Source organism: Gymnogyps californianus, chromosome Z, assembly GCF_018139145.2.
Source record: "Gymnogyps californianus isolate 813 chromosome Z, ASM1813914v2, whole genome shotgun sequence".
NCBI lineage: Eukaryota > Metazoa > Chordata > Aves > Accipitriformes > Cathartidae > Gymnogyps > Gymnogyps californianus.
In genome coordinates, this window is record NC_059500.1 from 23,664,203 (window position 1) to 23,689,237 (window position 25,035).

General features: G+C 34.4%; 1 protein-coding gene across 2 annotated transcripts in view; it reads right to left on the bottom strand.

Moving 5' to 3' along the window:
* Positions 1–25,035, bottom strand: part of MAN2A1 (mannosidase alpha class 2A member 1) — a 127,075-nt gene that overhangs the window by 49,118 nt on the left and 52,922 nt on the right. For both annotated transcript variants that reach the window (XM_050912619.1, XM_050912617.1), the window contains exons 10-12: positions 19,568–19,753; positions 17,451–17,565; positions 14,437–14,504 (exon numbers count right to left, since the gene is read on the bottom strand). In XM_050912619.1, coding sequence (XP_050768576.1) covers positions 14,437–14,504; positions 17,451–17,565; positions 19,568–19,753 — 369 coding nt within the window. The remainder of the gene's footprint in view (positions 1–14,436; positions 14,505–17,450; positions 17,566–19,567; positions 19,754–25,035) is intronic.

The window sequence follows — 25,035 nt, forward strand, 5'->3', positions numbered from 1 at the left end:
TAGATGCTAGTATTTTGTTTTCAAATTTTCTTTCAGCAGGACTGAAGTATTTATACCCAGTAAGATATAATTCTTGTGCATATACAAAAGCACTAATGTAATTAAATCACATTACTTCTGAAGTACCATTCAACTCCCACCCTTAAATAACATGCCACTATTTTAAATTCTATATGAAACAAAAGAGCTACACGTCACTTAAGCTGTATCATTACAAAGAATGTCATCCACAAATGTAGAGTGCAACTGCTTAATGTATTGTGGTTACATTATACAGAGAAGCAACTTGACAATATTTAAAGGTTTTCTATTCCAGATTTTAACGCAAAAACATGAATACTATTGTCTTTCAGAAGCAGTAAGCAATTATTTTCCTTTCATTATTCAGATCACTGGTCTTTGGCAACAGCACCAAGAAAACTAAAGAAGCTCACATTTTTTCTACAAATAAAGGGGGAGGGGTTTTAATGCCTACCGGTAAAATTCAGATGAAAAGTTTTACCCAAAACATTTTACTTTAAAAACACCATTATGGCCAAGTGTCAGCCATCATTTCTTTCATTTATTCAAGAAATCAAAGAATTCTGAAACTATTTTAATAAAAACTGTATTGAAACAAAAGGAAATCATATAACTTTCTACAGATAAAACCACGGCCAATTTACTCACACAGAGACCACATATTCCATCTGTGCACTGGGAGCAGGAGTAAACTCCTCTCAGCCCCTCAAAAATGAGAAACAGGTGCAGATTTGAGCTCTTAATCCTAAATTGGATGCATCTCTGATCAGCAAATATTTGCAATTTCAGAAAAGCAAATCACGCCACCTGCTTTTCAGACACTTTTGGAAAGATATACCTTGAATTTTTTTACCCCATACTTTTCTGGGTCTCTGAAACCCGGAATGAGTATCTTTTATTGACATAAGCATGATCATTTTCCCTATATAACCTACCATATGACATTAATAAACCCTTCTATTAAACGCATACATTCAAGCATCAAAGAATATTTTGACTAGTCTTTCCTGTAATAAAGATTTAACTTGCTGTGAAACATTTTCAGTCAGAGCTGAAAAAGGCACCCCCCCATTCTTAATTCAAATACGTTCTTTATTAAATTATCAAGAAAACATGTAAGCTAGTGTAGCTATACTCACAGGCAGAATGTGAATAAAGCTGATTCAGATCTCTACCAACTTTAATCTTGGTCTCCTAGAAGAACGCTATTGCAAATTTTGTTTCTTAAACTGAAAAGTTACAGTATTTCAGACCACTGTTCTTTTTGTTTCACTGATGTGCATAAACATATGGGCATAGATATATATTGATAAATACACACATTTACTGGTAATACCTGCAACACAATTACTATTTTCTTTTAAAGTTCATTCAATTTTGCCTTCACAAGCGATGCATTCAACTAATGTGAGAAACCAGAACTCATTACTAGTAAATGTCAGAGGATCATCAGTGACAAAGGATTATTCAGAAGACCACCTCTTCAAGACACTTGGACTCACGATAGCTTGGGACAACAGCTTTCATTGCTCGGTGGAGCACATTTATTCAAGTTTGCTTTAAGAACCAATTCCTTGAGGCACGCTAGCTCAGACTGATCAATTTTACTAGAATCAATCTGACAAACCTTCGCAGACAGATTAGAGCATTTCCCATTACAACTCATCAGAAACAGTTCTCTGGGCACATATGCACGGTTTCAACGCAAAGTTACATGAACAGCACCTTCAAAGCTGGTTAGTTTCTTTCACTCTTCTATTACAGAGGCTAAGCTAAGAAACAGCTAAGTGGTGAAAAAAGCAAAACTGCTACAAGTACATCCAAAATTGAGAAAAGACACAAGCCACGAAGCCAAATGATATATGATATCAACAGTCTTCCACTGAAGAACGAAAAAGAACAAACAGAAGCATGTAAGTTCTCCTGAAATGTCAAAGGGGTGGAGGGGAGTGAAAGGGAGGGAAAAATCATGAATACACATTAAAATGCTTTAAGCCCTAAAGAAAAGGAATTGAAGTAACTCTACATATGTTAAAAATCATCAGAAGGGCAGGTGGGCTAGAAACCAGAATTCAACTAGAAAGGTATTCTGAGATCTTGGCAGCTGATGGACTTTGATGGACTAAGATTTTAGAATTCTAAACAAAACTGAAATTCTCTAAAAAAGTCATCTCACTAGGACGATAAAACAAAAACAACTCTCCAGACATCAAATGGGGGGCCAGGAGAGAATCAAAACTGTTCCATATCTGCAAATATGCAAGAAAAAATTACTTTGAAAGATGTGAGAAGAGTCACTAGATGGTAACAGTGTTTAATTAGTAAACACTGATGTGTATGAGGTGGAAATGAACTGGGGATTAGTATTTAAAGTGAGTAAAGCACTGCTTGCCATGGCAGCTGCCAAAAATACCCTTAAAAAAATACCTGAATTATGTGACTTTTGCCATATGTTGAAAGGTTTAAGAAAAAAAAAAAAAAGGCCAGAGAAAGCTAGAATCCTAAAAAATTCCATGAATTGACATTACATGGGCCCAGGGTGGTCCATGTCTTTGGGGATGGTGGTAAATAGAACAAAGAGAACCAAGACGATCTACTTAAAACAGATATTTATCTGTATATTGCAAACATATACAACCTCCCCTGAAGAAAAGACTTCCACGATTCTTGCACTGAAGGAAGAAAACATGTAATAGACACTTATTTTCCCCAATTTTTTAATATAGAATAAAACTAAAAATAACTAGACCACAACAATTACTCCCGTGTTATTTAAAAAGCTCTCTCCTTGCTTTAGAGGGCCATGGGAAAAAAGTTTGAACAAAAACTAACCATAACGATTCGTTTTTCTTAAGAAAAAAGCCTCTGCTGAGTATTTACTCAAAACACTAGGTTAAAAAAAAAGTTGTATCAAGTTACTTAGTTCTGTTCAAAGCTCTTATGGTCTCTCACATAACAGTCACGGCCTCCTTAGTCAAAAGTATGATTAAAGTGACATTTTAAGTACAGGTCCCCTCATCCACTTTTTTCCTTATTGGCCAAGTTTGCATGCATTTCTGCCATGAATTACTAAGATGGGAAGAGTGTACAAAATTATTGTTCTGAAAATAAATGCCATATAAATGCCATATATACAACTTGAAGTGTCCTTTAATGAAATTCATTTAAAAAAAAAAAAAAAAGGATTCAGGATATCATCTGAAATCATCTGGCCATGCAGCTCCTCTGGTTCTACAAAAATCAGACATTTTCTAATATCTCAAGCCATGTTCTTAATATTCCTTTAGGAACAAGACTAATCAAAAGCCAATTGTACAGGCTCATAATCGTGACACTCTCCTTGACAGCAGATTAATGGCTTTTTCTACAACTCTTCTATCAGTTACTAAATTGAGCTTTAGAAACTACGTTTCACAGCATTTCAAGACACCTTTCAGTCCTATTCAAAATTTATTTAGCAAGAAAGTTAGGTAACAGAGAAATTTTTGGACAAAGTCATTCAAAATCTCATGCATGAAAATCATGTGACCAATCCAGCTTCTGAAGGTATTCAAGTCTCATTCACGCTTGTTTGAAAGAAAATTTGACTCTACGGGTATTTTTTAAAACCATCCTCACTTCTCCCTCTGCCACATGAATATTTATTTCTGAAATGTTCTCCTGATTTCACCCAAATTATACTTTTTCTAATACATGTTATTCAAAACACTAAACTCTAAGCCTCTGTGTATTTTGAGCTATTATCAATAACATTTGGCTTACAACTTTCTTTTAACAGTGGCAAACCCTACCAAAAAATAAGAAAACAAAGAACATAGAAATTGATTTGTCAGTTGAGTTAAAAAGTCCATAGGGTCTTAGGAATTATTTAATATATTTTTGAAGAGATATGCATGGATACTTGTCCAATAATCCAAAAATTTTCTTCCTAGTTCATATTCAGAAAGGAAGCAAAAACAGTAACATGCATAAGATGGAATAATTCTGCATCAGAGGGCTGTTTTTTTTCCAGAAGGCAAAATACACTTCCATGTCAAACCATACCAACTAATCTACAGCAATGTGATGTTAGGGATTTAGAATATTTCTTTTATAATTATAACTGAATACATACACATACATATACTACATATGCTACATATGGAGTCGGGGGGAGGCAGAGGGAAAACCCAGAATTTTCCAGTATTAGGAAATATCTTGACTTTTGCATTCCTATAGAGAACTGATCTGTTGCTACTAATGTAAGTAGTTATTACTCTACTCAACACTTCTCACCTCATCATAAACCTACCTACCCACAGTAAAAAAAAAAAAAAAAAAAAAGTATTACTCTGCAAACGTTTAATGTGTAAAACAGTTAAAATACCAAGCACTCAGACACTTCTTTCATCAAAAGCAATATGGAAACACTCCTCCTTTTATAGCAGATCTGCCAAGTGCCAAAATAACATTTGTCAGAAGGAAAAAAAACTTCTTATGCTAACCAGGAAATTCCTTCCTCAGTAGGACAAACTGAGCATAAATTGCTGTGCTTGTGCATTAGGGACAGCAGTTGTAAGCAGAGGTGTTCTCTCATTAGAGCAACTATTTCTCATACAAACATCAGGTAACATTTCAGGTCACTGGAAGGTCTGGTATGCCTTAAACTAGTCTGCTTTTCTCGTTTATTCCAGTTGGTCAAATAAAAGACAGTATGTACAAAACAGACTAGCCTATAACCTTAGGCCATGCTGGGTACTGTAAAATATGCTGTTTTGCTATGACTGTCAAAACTAAATTCAAGAGACAAAAGGCAAATCTACATATTAATAAAAAAAACAGTGGACTAGAAGGTTGCTGTAGTCTGACCTCTTAACCAGAATGAGAATTCAGTAGGACAACCTTTGACAAATGCTGCAATCACTATTCTTGAAAACATCCCAAACTGTTTATGCTGTCCTGCAGCTCAAGCACACATTTTGCTAATATACAATTGAATTTTAACTACTGTACATTAAACAACATTTCTTCCAATTATGTCTTCCTTTTTTCCACTGCAAGTATAATACAACTGATTCTCTTTGTAACAAATCTGTATTTATTTATAGATTTATGTTCCTCATTATCAGCATTTTCAAACTAAACAGATGATACTCTTTCAACACCTCTTTGGTCACTTTCTTCAACTTCGTGCTCTTGTTTTCCTGTTAAGCCTTCTCAAAGTTTCATCTCTCAAAGTATGTTTTCTAAAACTAGATACCATACTTTTGATGAAGCCTTCATCACTCTGAGTACAGCACACTATGTCAGCTGTATTTCACACAGAACATTTCCATTTAAATAATCCAAAAGCAAAATTGCCTCTGACACCATACAAGTAACTCACTCAATCTGATTTTCTGTAATGCCTAGTCTTCTTCTGCTTCATTAATGTCTATTTGGTTAGTCTCCACATTGTTTTTCCATGTGGCATGTAATACTTCCACTTGCCTGCTTCATTTCATTCTTTAACTATGAAATATTGGCTCCAGTTTACTAACATAGTTTTAAATTCTAATCCTATATAGAGTGTTTGGTCCCAGTATGACTTCAAATTTTATAATCTATTTACATTCTACTCTATTAGCACGACTGATACAAATAGAAAACAATTCATGATTTTATGATCTGAACTAAAGAATTTCTTGCTTGGTTTTGGCCTCACTTTGCACAAAAAACTCCACCCTGCTCAGATGGATACCCAAGGATGTAAGTGGAATAATATGTGATATCCAACATTTATCAATGAACATTTAAATAATAGCTAGGCAACCAGCAAGTCTGTCTATTAACTGAGTGAAGGTAGCACTGGCAAAAATGCGTTTACAACAAACTGACTAGAAATGAAATGAAAGTGTGGAATTAAAACATGATGCCAAGTCTGCTTTTTTGCTTTCCAGTTTTAAAGAAAGACTATCAGATCTACTTCAATATTCCTGTTTGGGTTAGTTGCTTTTTTTAAATGTAATCTGCACATTAGGAGAATGAACTTTCACAAAAAGGTATACCAAGTTAAGCTCAGAGCACCAAATGAAACTACAGTGAAAGTGTGTTTTAAACTGCATCACCACACATAATTATACAACACTTAGTTTCAATAATTGCTACAGCTTTAATGTACACCTCCTCTGAGCTACAGTAGATGCTGAAACCATTACTGTTCATAACTATACAGTCCTAGACATTTAATTAAATAGAAAAGTCTTTTGTGAGGAAAACCTTATCAGTAAAGAGCTGCAGTCTCAGATACACTGTCAGATGTAAACATGAAATTTGGGGCAGTGGGAATATGGGTGGTTTAATAAAAATTCAAGTTAAGCAAACAGTTCTCATCTATATAGTCAGAGAAAAGCAAGTTCTCCCCAAAAGGAGATTCCAATACCTTCCCAAGGGGCTCTTCATTGACTGGATAAAGTCTAAGTAGATTTCTGAGCTTACTTAACTGGATAAGATAAATAATGCTAATATGGTCCTCTGCATCACATCCAGCTAAGCTTCTTGTAAATTTAAGAATCCTAATTTGGGACTATCAGTACTGTCACAGATGTAATAAAAAAACCAAAACAAAAAAAGCAGTTTACATCTAAGCAGCAACTCTTATAATCCAATTAAACTGTTTATTATAGAGTAAAATACTGATCTTGAACATATATAATCAAATATTATCATATATTAACAAATATTAAGATTTTTGCCTCTTCCTAAATAAGACATCTTTTCCAGCTTATGAAAAAAATCCTGCAGAAGAATTAGTAGGAATCTAATCTCAACTTGAGACTACAAGCACACAATATAAATTTGTGCTGCTTTCTTAAGGTATAAAAACAAAGGTGGAAACAGAATCTATTATCCACAGATCAGCTTTTCATTATAAAATCAAACTGGTGACATCAAGAAATAAAAAAGAGATACTATCAATAAATAAGTAAATTCACTCAACTAACACAAAATAGAATTATGCTATAACAGCATTTGAAGAGCAAGTTAAATGCATAGTTTAGAAACAGAGCTATAAGCTATAATGTTAAAATTACACATTCTTTCTAAAAGCAGTAATGCCTGACAGTTCTGATTAACATACAAATAATTAAAAAGAATGATACTGTGCTTTTAAAAAAAAGTTCCATTATCTTAGCTTGAGATTTCAGAATTCTGAATCACTCCAGGAATGCCCTTCCTAATGACAAACTCGAAGTCAAACTTCAGATTCCTTAATAAAGGTGAGGGAACTCACACACACACATTCCTATCAATTCTCTTTTTTAACTCCACAGATATATCTTTATAATATCCATTGCTCATGCAAAAGGCACAGAATTAGGCAGACGATAGGCACATATTCCATCCCTCTACTCTCACAGGGAACAGGACCTTTGCGTGGCTTTCTCAAGAACAAACCATGGAACACCCTCAAGAAAACAGCATTCACGATAAACACAGACAACAGCACAGCAAGAACTATAAATTTGGAGAACACAAAAAAACCAACATTAACCTAAGACAAGACTTAAAATGTTATGTACCTACTACATATGCCAGATACACATACTTCCTATGATTTGGATGGATTGTAGTGGCACACATATCCTAATCTGAAGCACACAACTACTCTCCAATTAAGGATAAAAGGATTAAGTCCAAAGGCACTATTTTAAATTTTTCTTTTACCACAAAGTTGTGAGGTGTTCTGAAGTCCAAGATGGGCTTGAAGCCCCCTGACTTTTTCAGGATCAGGAAGTACCTTCACTAAAATCCTTTCCTTGTTCCTCTTGTAGTGCAGGCTTTATAAATCTGCATTTAGAAGGGAAAAAAAATCTGGTTCAGAAGAGCAGAAAGACTTTAAGTATGCCATATCACTTCAGTCTGTGCCTTGAGAGCCTTGGACTAACTACAGTATTGCCTCAAAGAAACTCCAGTAAAAAGGCTGAAGGGGCCAGTGCCTGGAAAAAAAAAAAAAGAAATAATGCACAAATATACTGAAAATGTGTATCTTCTACTTCCAAAACTGCTTCAACAAGTACATGCATACAGTGCAGATCTTTCAGTTGTATTCAGTTCTTTACTAGCGTATTCCTTCACAATGATCACTTTTTGTTTTTTGAAAAAAAAAAAAAAAAAACCGCAGGTTTTTTTCCTCCCCCAAAGTATGTTTAGTTAATCTATTCTTTCTGCATTTCATATGACACTTCCATTACAACCAGTGTTTTCAGAGGAACCCAGAAATTTTTTGTAATACCTAATTGTGGGATTTTTCATTTTAATGTTATAATTTTTTTATAGCAACTGAAGCATCAAACACCTTCACAATCTGATTGCACTGGTACTGCAAATCCCAACAAAACCTGATGAAATTGTGTGCATTGAACCGAAAATCCTATATTTGTGCAGTTTTGAGAAGCTGCAAAGATTCTACAAATGCTACAAACTGTATCAACTTATTTACTGGTTTAATTTTGCAACTGCAATTTCAAAGACAGTCAGTAAACAAGAATATTTAGAACAAACTGTCATTGGTTTATCAACAATAAGACAGAACAAAGACTGAAAAAAGTTTGATTTATAAGAATTTTTATGCACTGAAAAAGTAATGATTAGAAGTTTGAAATTTAACAACTTTTAGAACAACTCGAATTCAGAAGCATGACAGCCAAAACTGAGTTTTGAAAAATAAAGATTAATTTTACAGAAAACTTTGGAGTGCAATTAACTGCAAATCAAAGCTGCTTTTTTCTTCTTAATAATGAAAATTTATAATAACTCAAAAAATGAACCACAGTTCAGTTTTAAAGAGCTATCCTTTACATCAAAATAGACAGTCATCCCTTAGCTTTTTTGTTGTTTTGTTTTCAGAGTTCCCAGATAAACTTTCAGTGAAATGTCAACTGCCAGTGCAAGGAGTCAGTTCTGAGATAAGCCTGCAGGTAGCGTAGTTAACACAAGTAGTAGAAAACTTGCCCAGTAAAAACTGAAATCTCTGAAAAACTGCTGTGACCTTACAGAAAGAGTGCGAATTAAGAGATCAAGGTGCTGTGAACTCTTCCATGCCCCTCACTTCCTCTCCCATTAGACATTGTCAATGCAGGATTTGCCAGTTTTGGTCATAAAGGTAGTTGCACAGCTAACTTACACCTATAAAGCAGAATGAATGTATCCTGCTTTTGGTTTTGTTCATTTTGAAGTCACCACTTTTGCCAGAATGATTTCCACTGAAATATTTATTTCAAGTTCACATTAACCGATGTTTCAGGAATCAAATGCCTGAGTTACCCTGTGTCAGCCAAGCATTTCATTGCCTTTTCAACAGCTCTTCCATCATGAAAATCAAGAGGGAGAATGCTTTTTAAATACCCATTCAATTTAGTCAAAATGACCTTGAGTTTATGACAAACAGAACATGTTCATGGCAATTACAGGTCACCTGAAATCTAGTAAATTGATCAGGCAGCTGAACACTGAGATTAACACTTTAAAGTAATTTTAAAAAAATCATTAGGCTGTATTCAGCCTAAGCAGCCAGGGTACTGGAAACTAAAAGTGTAGCTCTTCACATAGAATTTTGAAGGGGTTTCTAATTTTTTAACTACTTGCACCACGGTGCTGAGAACACAAGTGCTTAATTAAGTGTTGTTTCTTAACAGAAGAAAAGAGTCTTAAGGCTTGATTGAATGACCATTCATCCTGTCCACCTCCCTTAAAGTTACTAATACAGAGGTTTGACTTTAACAAAAACATAACAAGGTTGTGCATATGGCTATCACTATTTCATCCAATAAAAACCTAAAACTGTTGGTTTGGTTTTGGGTTGGGTTGGGTTTTTTGTTTGGTTTAGTTTTTTTCCCCTGGGGAACAAGTGTGCTTATTAACAATGTATGAACTGCCACAAATATTTTTGGCCTCATTTTAAAATGTTACTATATTCTTTAAACATTTTTTCCCCTCATTGACAATTGAAAATACCCTTGCTTCAACTGTCTTTTTTAAAAACTGTTTCAATATATAACTAGGCATACACATGCCTCAGAACTCATGCGAGCATAAAAGGTAATTAAAATATATATTATTAAAATGTCAAATGCTGTTGGAGCATCCTCTCCTTGTAACTACATTGGACAACTCTTTAGAATGATTTTACCAACATGGGCAACACAGGTCAAAAAAAACCAACAGAAAACCCACCACCAAAGTTAAGTTGCCAAATGAGAATATTAAAACATTACCCCAAACCAGTAACCTTCTAAACTCAGAAAGATACAGTTACTTTGGTGTGAAGCTTTAATCAGCTGTTTCACATCATCAAGAAAGCTTTCCCTTTTGGCATATCACACCAACAAAGTTTCCTTCTCAGGCACGTTATCCTTGCTGTCATCTTCCAACCAAATACAGTAACATATGCACTGCTCTGCCAAGAATTTTTTACCTTTGTACATTATTCCTTATCACACATTAAACTTAATAACATAGCTTTAATTTCTACATTATAGTGCTGTGTTGAAAAAGCAGTAGGTACCCTTGCCAAGTGAATTTTTGAAAAAGTAACCAACTTGCAAAATCTTAAAGGTAAATCAGAATTTTCTCTCAAAAAGATCACAAATTTTGGACCTAACAGGATGAACACAACTTATGCCAAAACTTTGTTAATTACAACCTTATGCCAAAACCTGCTTATAGATATTGAAGTAAAGACAATAGCCCAGATTATGTTGTATCCTCTATTTGGAAAAATGAAACTTTCTTTTGTAAGGTGGATGTCACTAAATTGCTTGGTGCTTTGACAGATCTTTGAAGAAATCATTGATTACAGTGTATCTTACTCAGAATTAATCCCCTAGGAAACCTGAATATTTCAACTAGTGGAAAATGTGTCTGCTAAGCTATTGAACTAGCCTGATAAGAAGGATATCATACCATTCCTCTACAATTAGCTGACAAAAGTAATTTGTGGGCAAATTGTAAGTATTGTTGGTTTAGCACTAAAAATAATCCTAAATCAATGATTTTTAAAAATCTTTCAATATCATAGTATCTTCAGTTCAAATGGGATGCCTTACATCATGCTTGTAGAGTGCAATGGAGCTCAGTGCTGAAACTCCCCAGCCAGGTACATGAAGGTTCAAAGTGGAAAAAAAAAAGGAAAAAAAAAAAAGCAGGATTGATACTGTTAGGTCTCGTTCACTTATAGGTTCACTGTGTTGTGCCAAACAACATTACTACAAAATCCAAGCTGGTACAGACAGCCAATTCACTTATTTGGTCATGTATCACATCCCCCTGCAACGCTGTCTCCAGAAAACACTGTAGATAGAAATAGCTAGGATATCTTGCCACTCACACTGTTGACACACCCTTCATCAACAGCTGACAGCTTAAACTAGATGGCAAGAGGTTCAAACCCACACCCCACACAGGCCCCCCAAGGCCAGTGAGTGCAAGTCTTTTGCCATTTGGGAAGTATGACCTCTGGCAGACTATTTCCAAGAAGCAATGATTATATCAAAGGACAGGGCTCTCACAGAAGTATGATGCAGTATCCAGTTTATCAGCACACTCATGGGCTCTGTCTCCAAGACATGCTGTAATAATTGTTAATTTCAGAACAAGACAAAAGTAGTTCCATATCTAGTTGGATATTATCTTGTGAAAGCTTTGTTTTTCAGCTGGAAGTAACAATTAAAAGACATGCAACTTCATTTATCAGTTAAAGGGACTTAGTGTAATTAAATATGCCATAACTTCAGTACTCAAAAGCCTGATTATAAGACCACTTAGTAGTTCTAATGTGGCAGAGTCACAGTAAGATACTCTACATACCTATTTCATTGAAATTAACACATTACTCTTTTTTATAAAATTATGGATTCATAAGAAGATGGCAACAGAGCACTACAGAGAAGAGATGCATACGTGGCGGGGAAAATGATACCAAATATATTAAAAGTGGTACCTACTTAGAAGTAGTTTGAAAGATCCTTCTCCACTACACAACAGTCTGGAGCTACTTCACACTAGAACAATGACTACTGAAAGATTTTTTCCCTCTTTTCTTTTTTCCGTGTAATCAAGTTGTACTAGCTCTCCTGTACAGTCTGTCCAATCAGTTTTCACTGCTCACTACAACTTTCACAAGCAGTGAAGAGAACACTTAAATAAAAAACATCAAAAAGGAAGGCTGGATGAGAGGGGCAAAAGCATACTACCAACTACTTTCCTGTTGAAAAGTAGGTTAGATTTGAAATTGACAGTATCAACTCCAGCAAAATAAGAAAAAAAATAGGAAAATGATTGAGTAATTAATCAGATATAAAAAACCATCATCTTATGAGCTTCCCATCAGTAGCGTTCCTCTAAATTTGTAGGTGATATGAACCAAACTTTTATAAGAATAATCAATTTACAATACAGCTATTTTTAAAAATCTTGACATGGAAATGCAAAAGTACAAACCGCTAAATATTCAGCCAACTAAAGAAAAGTAACACCTTGCCAGTTACATTGACTTAATTTCTATCCCACATAATGGTGTATCAGAACACATTAATAGAAAGAAATCTAGAAATTTCATGCTACAGACATGAACAATAAAGACTATTATGAATAGAGGATAACCAAATAATAAAGTTTTGATAAGAATCAGTATTTTAAAATCTCCTGATGACTCAAAATTTGAAATGAAAATCAGTTTCTGTCTTAGAAGCTTCAAACTCTGTAAGCACAGTAATCTTTAATGATAAATTTATCAAGTTGAGTTTAAGATTCTACTGAAATTAACATTTCTTATCTTTACTGGTTACCTAGAAAACTCAGATGCACAGCCATAATATTCACATACTAGATTTAAGCAAAAGTTACTGTCTCAGCTTACATACCACTTTTCACAATGGTAGTAATGTTAGTGGAGATTCAGACTACAACCAGAGACAAAGCTAGAAGCCTAGAAAGACTAAGCTCATTTTTATGAGAAAATAATTGAATATACAGATATTCAAATGAAAATTTTAACGACAAAGGAAACATGAAGCAGTGTGCACTTAAGCATTGCTTTGAAAGTGTTTCCAAACAGGAAGTCATTACAAAAAACAGGTTTTCAGGCAGCAATACCAATATTCCCTTGTAACTCCTCCCCTTCTCCCTCACATTTTTTTCCTCTTTATCTCCCATAATTCTGATTACAGAGTCTTTGAAACATGAACCGCATCTTGTACGACTGTATGGTATATTCACAATACCAGACAAGTTAAAATTAGCAATTATCTACCAATGTTATCTTCTTAGTAAGTTAAGACAAGTTTAGTGAACAGCAGCAAAAGGCTGCTAGGATAATATTAATTTTAAAATAAAAAAGCTTGAAGTGTATATCTACTTAATGTACAACTAAGAGGGAAAAAAAAGCAAATGCCTCAAATGCAAACAACAAAAAGGGAAAAACTTACTTAGCATACTATGCAGAGAGATAAGTGGAACAATGGATACAAACAGAAGGCATATCAGGGTATGGAAGGGGCATGGGGGAAATTTCAACAGCTAGCCTAGGCAAGCAAAGCAAAAGGATAAAGCCATCCTCAAATGGCAAAGGAAGTCTACATTGTAACTTGCCTCCAGCCAAGTGTTAATATACAATATATACAATCCTCTCCCAGTGAAGATATCTGAGGTGATATTTTGAAAAAGTTGAAAGATTTTAGTTAAATAAATAGCTAGGCACCTGAGTTTTTTACCATTTTAGACAAGTTTAAGATAATGTATTAGCACCTATCTAGCACTTCAATAAGAGAATAAAACTCCTATTTTTAAAAAAAAATAGTACGTATGTCTACATGACTGCTCTAGAGACAAGCTCATATTAAAACTACATATACACATACATCATATACATTTAACTTTAGAGGACTGAAGACTATGGAAAGTTGGAGTTAAGAGAAAATAGTGTCCTAGTTTATCTTCTACTTGAATTTTAAAGACAATCAAGCATTTATATATTGTGATTTTTAGGCCTTATAAAAACTAATGTTTTGCTCACAATGTTAGTTGAGCCAGGTGTAATTACGTTTAATTAGAATTTTCTACTGCTCCTCTCAAGAATAATTTATTAAGGATTACAATGCTGTAAAAGCACATAGTAAACAGACTACTTTACTTGGTGCAGCTGAATTAGTGGTATGTGAGAAAATTCTATAGTTTTAAAGTGCTGTGTCCTCTTTCAACTAGATGTAATAGTATTAGCATAATATGCGAGAGTACCTTTTTACCTTTTTTAATTTTTTTTAATTTTTTTTTTTAATTTTACTTTTATTTTGAGTGAAAGTTAAAAAAAAATGAAATGGCATAAAAACCTACTAGGTAGTCAAAACACACACATTGCTAAAAGAATCTCAGACACTAAGTAATACGTAAATTATTTACCTTGGTTGCGATGTCAGCTTTATAACTGTCTTGCGTGGCAAAGAATCTTGGGAAGACTGAACATCATCCTACAAGAGAACATCTTTGAATTTGCTTTTGAATACACTTAAACGTATAATATATAAGCTTTGTCTATTACGTGAACTTTATGAAGTACAAAACCATGTTAGCCATACCATAAAGAGAAGCCTATTTTGCATGTTACACAGGACGATGAACAACAGAAGTTTATAAACGAAGTACTTCAGATTGACAAAAGAAAAAGGCTCACTTGGACCAATTCATTGAGAAACCTTTGCTTTCATTAAATGTCTCTTATTAGATACCATTATCCAATTGTCACCCCCATGTTTTCATTTTTGCACACAAGACATCACAATCGCCAACTTCCTTCAAATTTTGCAAATAGTTATCACATTTTTATTAACTTTCTCTTGCTATAAATTTACTCTCTGAAACCCTACACACCTGTATATTTATCACAAGGATTTACAGTTTAGTCTTCTGTCAGATCTCGTTATTACCTTATATTGTACGTAAAGAAAATTTTCAAAAAATATAATTTGGAGTATGCGTATGATTTTTATGTGATACAAACTACTTGAAGAATTGTTTCACAATATTGATGAATTCTTTTTTTCACTAGTTTCTCTCTTTCTTAAATACAATATGACCCAGGGCTTACTTCCAGTGAGAAAGGTAGTGACAAGCCATTGCTGTCACTATTGTGTTAGTCTTTAAACAAGAGAACAGCCAAGCTGTTGACGTACTGTTACATTCCTACTGTTTCACATAATGGTGACAATTATAGACTTTGCAACTGAAGTGCAAAGCTCCCAGTTCCTCAGAATACGCCAAAACATTCTCAATATCCTGTTTTTCAAATCCAACTATTGCCATTTACATGCAAGTTTTCTTTCTGCACTCAAAGAAATAAGACTAATACACAGGAATGGTGCAATGGTTGCATACAGGTTGGATCTCATCCTGTTCGTTGGATCATTCAGGGATCTCTAAGTTTCGTCTATTTTTCAGCGTATCATCTTCGAAGCAATCTAGCTTTTGTTTGTTTACTAATGTAGAGTCTGTAAAACTTACACATGACGTACAAAGTATTCAGTTATCAGCTGAGAAAACCATGATGCTTTTGTGTGTAACTAATAATTAAGAATAGCAGAAACACAGCGCAAGCAGTGTCATTCTGGAATCCTTCCATCATGTCTCATTTCCAACTTCCTTTTTTCTGGCTTCAAGTAGGGCAGTTTTCCCCTGGTTGTACCTACTATCTACTGGAATGCTGCTACAGTCTCTTACTCTGTTCCTTTGACCATGTGTTTTTTCCTTCTTCACCCCTCAAAGACAACAGCCATTTTCAATCTTAAAGTCTTCATCATTTGTCCTTCTCAACTCTCAGCATTCATTCTGAATGCCCATCTCTGAGCAATTCTTGATGTCAGCTTGTATCAGCCACCAAAATATCATAATGGTATTTCGAAACAAGTGCCTTTGAACTTTCTGCTTGCTGAAGGTTTGGCAAAAGGTTTTTTGTAAATATCCTGAAGTTCTGCCATTAGCATTCTACAAATCCCACATTAAAAACCTTTTATTGCGGTAACCAAAGTACTGTGGGAATATTAGGTTTATGATACGCTGCAGTTACTGTATATCATACAGATAAATCATAATCTACTTCTGTAATCACCTTTTTTTTTTCTGTTTTGTATAGATACAATAAATTCTTTGAAATAAGAACTTTCTTTTTCATTTCTGCTTTCACAGTGGTAATAGTGGGTTTGACTTAGTATGCTCCTAGGCAATATACAGTTTAAACAGCAATTAGTACTGCTACAATCCAGTGATATTAATCCAGACTCATAAAGAACAGTGAAAGTTCAGTAAAACGTAACATCACAACATCCTCCAACATAATTCAGAGCAGAAGTGAAAACTTCATTCCATGAATGACTTCAAAATATTCTTACTTTATGAAGGTGCACATTCATTTTGTTAGCCTTTCCAACCAGGAGAAAAATGATGTATTTGTGGCACACACCTACATAGCACACACCCACATACAGCGTGCACACATATATTAGTATCTAAGTCATAAAACGTATAAAGAACTATTTTAAATTTTTTTTTTTTTTTAAATATATGTGACAGGAAGGGTAATTCAAGGTATGACACCTGGCACATCTAAGCCAGCAGAACATACATCATGTTAGTTATGTTAGAAGTGTGAGGTAATTATATAATAAAGACTGTGTTAATTCCGCTATGTTTATGCACAAAGAAATTAAAGCATCTCATTTCCTCTCTATTCCAGGTGTATGGACTTAGGTAGACTTCCTAAGACTACCTAGCTATCACAGCAGAGAGCTTTTCTTCAGAAAGTGAAGAAACTAAGAATTTTGAAAGGAAACAAAATTAGCAAGTGTGTTTCTTCAGGGTGCTCTTGACTGTAAAATGGGACTCAAAATGATATGTGGGGATCTGTTGCTGACTTTATCATCGGTAGATTCCTGATTCGAATAATTTCGGCTAAGAAAAAAAGCACAAGGTCTTTTCTAGACCCGGTCTTGCAAATTCAGCTTAGGCTTAGCTCAGGATGGAAATTTTCCTCTTCCTACATTTGTTAAGTAATAAGCAAAGTCAAATTACAGAACTGCATACCGTTATATATTCACTTATCATATGCATGCACCAACAAATTTATGCCCACAAGAAAATCAGAACACCTGGTTTTACTAAGTGATTCACGAAATGGAACAAAATAAGCCCATTTACTTTAGATGTCTGGGGTTTTTTCAGCATTAGCTGCTGAAGTTTTCACTTTTTACTTTACAATATCTTCAATTAATATGAAGAGTGGTAAGCAGCAGATTTTTGAGCAGGTATTAGCAGGGAATTTCATTCTGACTTCTCCCAGGCCACTCAAACTGTATTGAAAATATTTTCAATAATATTCACATTTGAATTCACATTTCTGGAGAAAATCAAGAAAGATAGCTCACCATCTTCAGGAATGGAGTTGATGTCTCATAATTATAAGCAGCTTTATCCTTTAGGATAAGAATATGAGCAGAGTCAATTATCACTTTCTTCAAGTTCATTATTGAATGGAAAAGCCTGTTAAAAATTTTAAAGTCTTAGTTAGTTTTCAGTTGCTTTTATTCAATGTGATAACATCAAAATTTAAAAAGATTAAAGAACTCAAAAGTATGAGTTACAGAAAAATAAACGTAATTTTTAATATCAATATAGCATGAAATTAAGAACAGCTAGTTGCAATGGGTGACCAAACTGCAAAACGCAGAAATATTCTGAATTTCATTCTATTCCTACCCTGCACACTAAAAATGAGGTACATCTCCACCCCACTGTTATGCTACAAAACGCACACCCTCAAAATACCAAGTACTTTTTCAAAATGCTACTCTTAGGAAAGTTTGTGTTTTGTATGTTTGATTTCCAGTATCTATAGCGGAGACAAGCCTGAAACGTTGGTCACAAAATCAAGATTGCCTTTAAGCAGGATTAGAAAAACAATCAGAAACACAAAAATTTAAATTATTACCATTATTTCCATTGCTTCAATCAACACAGGATTTACAAATTCTTAGAGAGCTGTGTAATTTTATTTGTCAAGTGAAAAAGCCTTTATTTTACTCTCTCTAACCAACTGCACTGCATATGTTTATACCTTGATTATACCTACACTTTAATAGATAAAAAAATTTAAAAAGTTATGGAATTTAAAAATACTTGTCATTAATGCAGTAGTTTAAACCCAGGAAGAGTATTTTAGAGGCATTTAAAACAATAACTTATTTAATGGACATGCTCTACCATCAACCATCTACTATCATCTACCTCAATAAAATTTACTAGTACTTAACATTCCAATATGTAACAATTTTCTGAACAAATGCATAATTAAAGCATATATCTACATACATAGACATACTTACATATTGTCCTGGTTTCAGCTAGGATAGAGTTAATTTTCTTCCTAGTAGCTGGTATAGTGCTGTGTTTTGGATTTAGTAGGAAAATAATGTTGATAACACACTGATGTTTTTAGTTGTTGCTAAGTAGTGTTTATACTAAGTCAAGGATTTTTCAGCTTCTCGTGCCCAGCCAGCAAGAAGGCTGGAGGGGCACAAGAAGCTGGGAGGGGACACCATCAGGACAGCTGACCCAAACTGGCCAAAGAGCTATTCCATACCATATGACATCATGCCCAGTATATAAACTGGGGGAGCTGGCTGGGAGGGGGAATCGCAGCTCGGGAACTAACTGGGCATCGGTCAACGAGTGGTGAGCAATTGCATTGTGCACCACTTGCTTTGTATAGTTTAATTCTTTTAGTATTACTATTGTCATATTATTATTATCATTATCATTGTTTTTCATTCCTTTCTGTCCTATTAAACTGTCTTTATCTCAACTCACAAGGTTTTTTTTTCCTGATTCTCTCCGCCATCCCAGGGGTGGCGGGGCAGTGAGCGAGCGGCTGCATGGTGCTTAGCTGCCGGCTGGGGTTAAACCACGACACATATATATCATACACTCTTCTTCAAAAAAGTTCCACAAAGTAGGTAGCAGAATAATTTGTCAATACTGAGAAAGCAACTACCCACCAGATGTAACAGCAATAAACAGTAACAGACAAATTAAGTAGAAGATTGGCAACACGAAAAAGATTTCCCACATCGAAGAAAGGTAGGTTACAGAGGGTGTGAGGGTTGCCAAGGAATATATGCTTAAACTAGCATGTCTCTTGATCACTGCTTAGCACAGGCAGATAAAAATCTTCTCCTATACAATAGTTACCGCAGAGAATAATAGCCCTGCTATTAAAGAACTCTTGGTATCATGTCTACCTAGCTTCTTTTGAAACCTCAGAAATTTTGTTTGGACATCAAATTCTTATTTTAGAAGATTAAAAAATATTTCATAAATTAGGAGCATGGGTAATCAAATCCACTTCTCTTGTACAGCACCACTACACTTTCAGTACCGAGTACGCTGCTAGCCATAGCAAATCTGTATCTCCGAAATAAATACTTCTGTTTTAAAAAAGCAAAGCGAAATTATGATTTAAGTTTATATATTTATAATAAATTACCTAGTGCCATAATCCACAACTACCCAATCTTTAGATGTTCCTGTAATAGCATCATGATGCTGAAAGAGTCCAAGGTTCCTCCTAGCTTCTGTCAGCAATTTATAGTTATTCACTGAAGGAAATACACTCATCTTCTCAGATTTACTGGACTGTACCAAAGCCAAGGAGTAGAGGATTTCAGCTGCCCTGGAATTGCAGAGAAGAATCGAATATTTATACAGGTTTAAAAAGCAAAAAGCAACACACATTTTACCTGAAGAATAAACTGATATTTTTACATCTTTCCTCATGCCTAGTTCCACGAGTTCTTTAAAACTTAATCTTGTACTTTTTAGCATGTTTCTAGCTTCAAACAGTTAAAAAAATCACTGCTGCACTTCATCATCAACTAGTTTTACACCTTGTAAGCTTCCTACAAGGCTTCAGTGATGGAAAATAGAGCTTTAAAATAAAAATATGACGGTACAAAGTAACATACCATTTTCACAAATGTTTGAGGTATACAGATCTGATCTTAAAATGATACAGTAAGGACAGACTGCCTTACAGGAGACATAAAATTCCCATTTCAAAAAGCAACTTACTAAACAAATAAAATTATCTTAAAGAAATATATTCATCTGTACACTCTATATAATACCTATTCTGCCATTTGTACTTTAAGCAAACTAAATTCTCCTAAAGACTTAGGTAGTTCATGCACCTGCTCACTATACAGTCACCTGAACAGTGAGAACACTGGATTCAAAAACCTTTAGACTGAACAGAAGGCAGAGCCCTTCTCTCCTACTTCTTATGCAAAAGCCTAGCACTAAAATATTACCATTAGGTTCTAACGTGCTTTATGAGAGTCTAGATTTATTTTACAAGAAAAACCCCTACAATTGCCAGTCATTATGAATATCTGACTAACAAAGATGCCCGTAGAAATTCTGGGAAAAGATCTGTTAACTTTTTTTCCTATCTCCTTTTCCTGAAATGTTACAGTTCTGTTTTTCTAAGTCTGAAAAGTGTCAGATTCCTTTTCAAACTTTATTTGAGCTTAACGAAGGTTTCTCAAGTGTTTGAAGAAACCAAGAAGATACAGGTTAATGTTATAAAACAAAGAAAGCAAAATAACATATGTTCTTGAAACAAATGTAAAACTAACCTCTAAGCATGTAAATAAAAAAAAATTTAAAAAAGGAAAATACATTAACTTTTACATTTACCCAAGCTGTCAGTGAGTGCATGTGTTCTAATTTAAACTAGGTACAACAACAAATTTTAAAATCATTCTCAACTTGGGTTTTCAGACTGTGCATTGATATTAACTGTTAACGTGAAAAATACCTTTGGATTCAGTTTGGTCTCTTTGTCTTTATGCATCACATAGGTGATAATTATGTAAAAACTGCAAGTAGCATGTGTCAAACTAAACAAAAAGGTACACTGTACATATAACAGCTCAATTCATTTTCATATCGTCAATATTTGAGGAATAGAATGAGATTTTGCTCTTACAGGTAAGATAACTGCTCAGAAGCTACACACAAAATCAAAGTGTTAAAAGTTGTAATTCCTTTTTTTTATTACTAGTGCATTTAAGCTTAATGGCTGTGATTTTTATTTTGCTTAGTGCAAATTCCTACATCTATGCATTCCTCCTACTTTGTTCTATTACAGCTTAACTTGAAAGGAAAACAAGTATATTGTAGTTAAAAAGGCATCAGACGCACATTCATCTAATGGATAAACCCTGTCTGAAAGTGTTTTACCTTTTCTTAAAAATTTCGCTTAGCCACTAAACACTGACCCAACTGTAACTATAAAGTAGAGAACACAAAAAATTTTGGTCCTCAAAATACAGGTTAGATTTCCCTCCCCACAATCCACCTCAATTTTTTTTTTTTTTTTAAATAGGGAAGTCTATTATTTATAAACAAGGTAACAACATTAAAACCAAAAGAAATAACATTAAAATGAAGCTGTATAGTAAATAAATTTTCAGTTCATACTGCTTTGAGAACTTCACTTTAAATCCATTTTGTCTATAAGAAATACTTGGAACAGTTTTGCCTTTCAGAAAAATAACTGATTCTGTTTTACAGACCCATTCAGTACATCAGTCTCTTAGATGCAGAATTTTCCTTTCAAGTCTCAATATTATAAGTGAAACCTCAAGAAACACTATATTAGAGAACACTTCAACTTATAAGTAAGCATTTACCTCTCTCTAATATCTTTCTGTAAAAGCTGTAGAAAGCCTTGGTTTTTCTGACCTCTATTTCAAACTACTGCACATTACCTAAAGTAGTTACCACAGATTTTCCACTTTGTTGTAATTTGTCACTGTATCTCTACCTGATGGGACACTGCAAATGGACCAATATTTGCTTCACTGATTGCTCAAAGACTACACTAGGTTACCCTTACGTCCACAATAATTTTTCCAAGAGTTTCTGAACTCTCAAGATATGGTCTTTTCTATCCATCTGTATAGTCAGAAGTATCACTGCAGCTCTTGTCCTGCTTCTGAATTACTTCAACAATCTTTTTTGCACACTTACCATAATTTTTCCCTGATTACATCTGCAAAGAATGAAATCACAGAATGCGTTCCTAACTTGTCCCCCCTATGCTGTTGTTCTTTGCATCTTTCCATTATTACATTAAACAAACTTCTGGTCACTGATTTCATCACCCTTCGAACTACTTCAATCCATCCAACTCTCACTTTAGATAAAAAAATAATTATGTCTCAAATCAGCAATGATGTCAATCTCCTTTACAAAATCCTTAAACTTTTATACACTTTCGTTAATGCACAAACCCAAAACTTTGTTAAAAACAGGACAAACCCAACCAACCAACTCTTTTCCTGCTTAAATGGCCAGCCATCATAGCAGGTTCTGAGGTTGAACAGTTTCCTGGCTATTAAGTAGCAGTGAAGTACTTCTTAATCCTGGTACTGCTGGAACTTAAAAGCATTTATCCTTGGTAAAGAATACACACACACACACACATTTGTCTCCTGTTCATGGTTAATTCCCCCCAATATATATACATACACATATATATGCACACTAGATAGATAGATATAAGTTAGCTCAAAAAGAACTATGGAAAATTCAATCACAAGGTTGGGGCGAGGATGTTATTAATTAAATTTGATCATAATGTATTTCCTCTGACTTCAAAGAAAAAAAAATAAAAGACAAAACCCCTAATTCTGCTGTTCTCACAGCTAATACGCTATCCTTGAAGATTCTCCAGGCCTCTGAAAGCAAAACACCAGCCAAAACACCTGATATCAAACTGACAAGAACGTATCTATACATTTTGTTCTTACATGTTACTCACAGAGGATAATGAAGGATAAAAAAACTTCCCAGGTACATTTTTAGAAACATGCTTTCTTTTAATTCCCAGGACTGAAGGTTTAGTTTTCTTCCAGAGATTCTTTACCTGTAAGCCTAGCACCTTTTTCAGAAGTTAAAGGTAATTGAAATTCTTACATGAAGGCATCTTTTAACAGTGTAAAGTTGCAAATACTACAAATAAACTTGAAAGCAATTCATATGAAGTTTTCTGCACTGTAAGTAATACAAAAAACAGAAAAATGACAATACAGTAAACACACTTAATTTTCAGAAAACAGGCTATGATAAAGCTAAAAGAAAATTAAATCCTTGGTGCATTTTAACGAACAGAAAGAAATTTAAGCAAAATATGAAAAAACATTAAGTAGGGATTTCAATTTGGTAAGGACATGATCTGTCCTGTTTTCTATACATCTTGACTTTTCCAATAGCAGTATTAAACAAGGCTGTTTTCACTGAAAATCAAAGATTCTTATGATAAACAAGCTAATAAGAACAGAGCTAATTAGTATTTATAACGTCAACACAGTAAGTAAAAAATAAAATGCTTCTAAGAAAATCATATTCCTAGTGATGCTTGATACTCTATTTGTAAACTATTTCTGAATAGTTGTCAAACTTCCTAACTACTGTTAGCCTTACAAACGCCCTCTTTGTAATCTTCTAACATTCCTGGTTTTGTACATAAGTTAAGCACAACACTCGTAACATTCCAAAGTTCTGATTAAAACACTGCAGAAGTCACTCCTCTGATAACTTCTCCTTAATATATGATTTTTACATTCTTCTGCCAAAGGGATCCTAGCCTTGCTTTTTGTCATTGCTGTCAGCTTTGGTCTTATTTTTCTTCTCCTTCCTGACAGTCCTGTCCTGACAGCTCCTTTCCTCCCTGCTTTCCCATTTGTGAAACTTTTCTCCTTACTGGTCAATGCAATGCCTTCAAAGTTATATTACACTATCTCTTCCCTAACACCTTTCTATTCTCAGGCCCTTGATCTCACTTCTCCTTACACATTTCTTCTTCACTAATTTTCTTGACTTCCTCAGGTCTCTTACTCTGTATTCTTAGAGTGGAGAGAAGGCTAGAAAAGGCTACTTTCATTACAAGAAAAACATACTACAGATCACAGAGTAGCTGTGTCCCAAGTTTGCGAAGCCTCCACTTTACCAGAGTAAAGACTTGATTCCTTGGAAGAAGGAAAACAAATTCTGCTAGATACAGAGGTTTCTCTTCTGAAAGGTACTTGTATCTGCCTCCAAAATGCTACTTTCCATGCTCCCAAAATGCTACTTTCCACACCTCTCTTGCTCCCTCCACTACTGCAGCAGCCATTACAACACACACACACAAAAAAAAAATGGTAAGAAATCCTTAAGGAAGGATTTCTCAGCATTGCAGAAGTTCTTCTCTAGCACAAGAAGGTCTGAACAGCATACAGAAGCACTACAATAGGTGTATTTTAAAGGGTCCTTCCAGAAGGCAAAAAGTGTCCTTTGACTAAGGATCCTTGGAAGGATAATCTTTTGGAAACAGAGTTCCCAAGTTTTGGCAATAGATGAAATGTCCATGGTTTACATCACATGCATTTGTCCCAGATTTCTTTCTGGAGCCTTAAAATACAGTTAAATCATTTTACAATGTGTGTCATCTACAGGTGCTACAAGGGAGAACCACTTAAATACTCCATTACCAAAATTCAGCAATAATTTTTTCTTTAAAGACGACGCAACACTTTTCAGCAGAGCAGTACCTTACAATCTGAGATCACTTGGCACACAATATTCCTGACTACTTCTCAACTGCCTCTAACAACTCTTGTAAAATTTGCACCTTTGTATTTCTCTAAAAGAGTTGACAGCATAGCCGTAATAATAGATTGATCTGACAGCTACCCAAATCCAATACAGAAATAAAAAGCATACTACCTGCTATTTTTCATGGAATCAGTACTTGCTGATCACTTCAATAGTATTTTAGAACAACTTATTTGTTCGGATGGAAAAAATACCGTTGTATTTCTGTGAATTTACTAAAAAAACAGATACACCAACTAGCCCTTGTTACAAGAACTACATTTGGGGGCCATTTAGGCTATCCTTATTGTA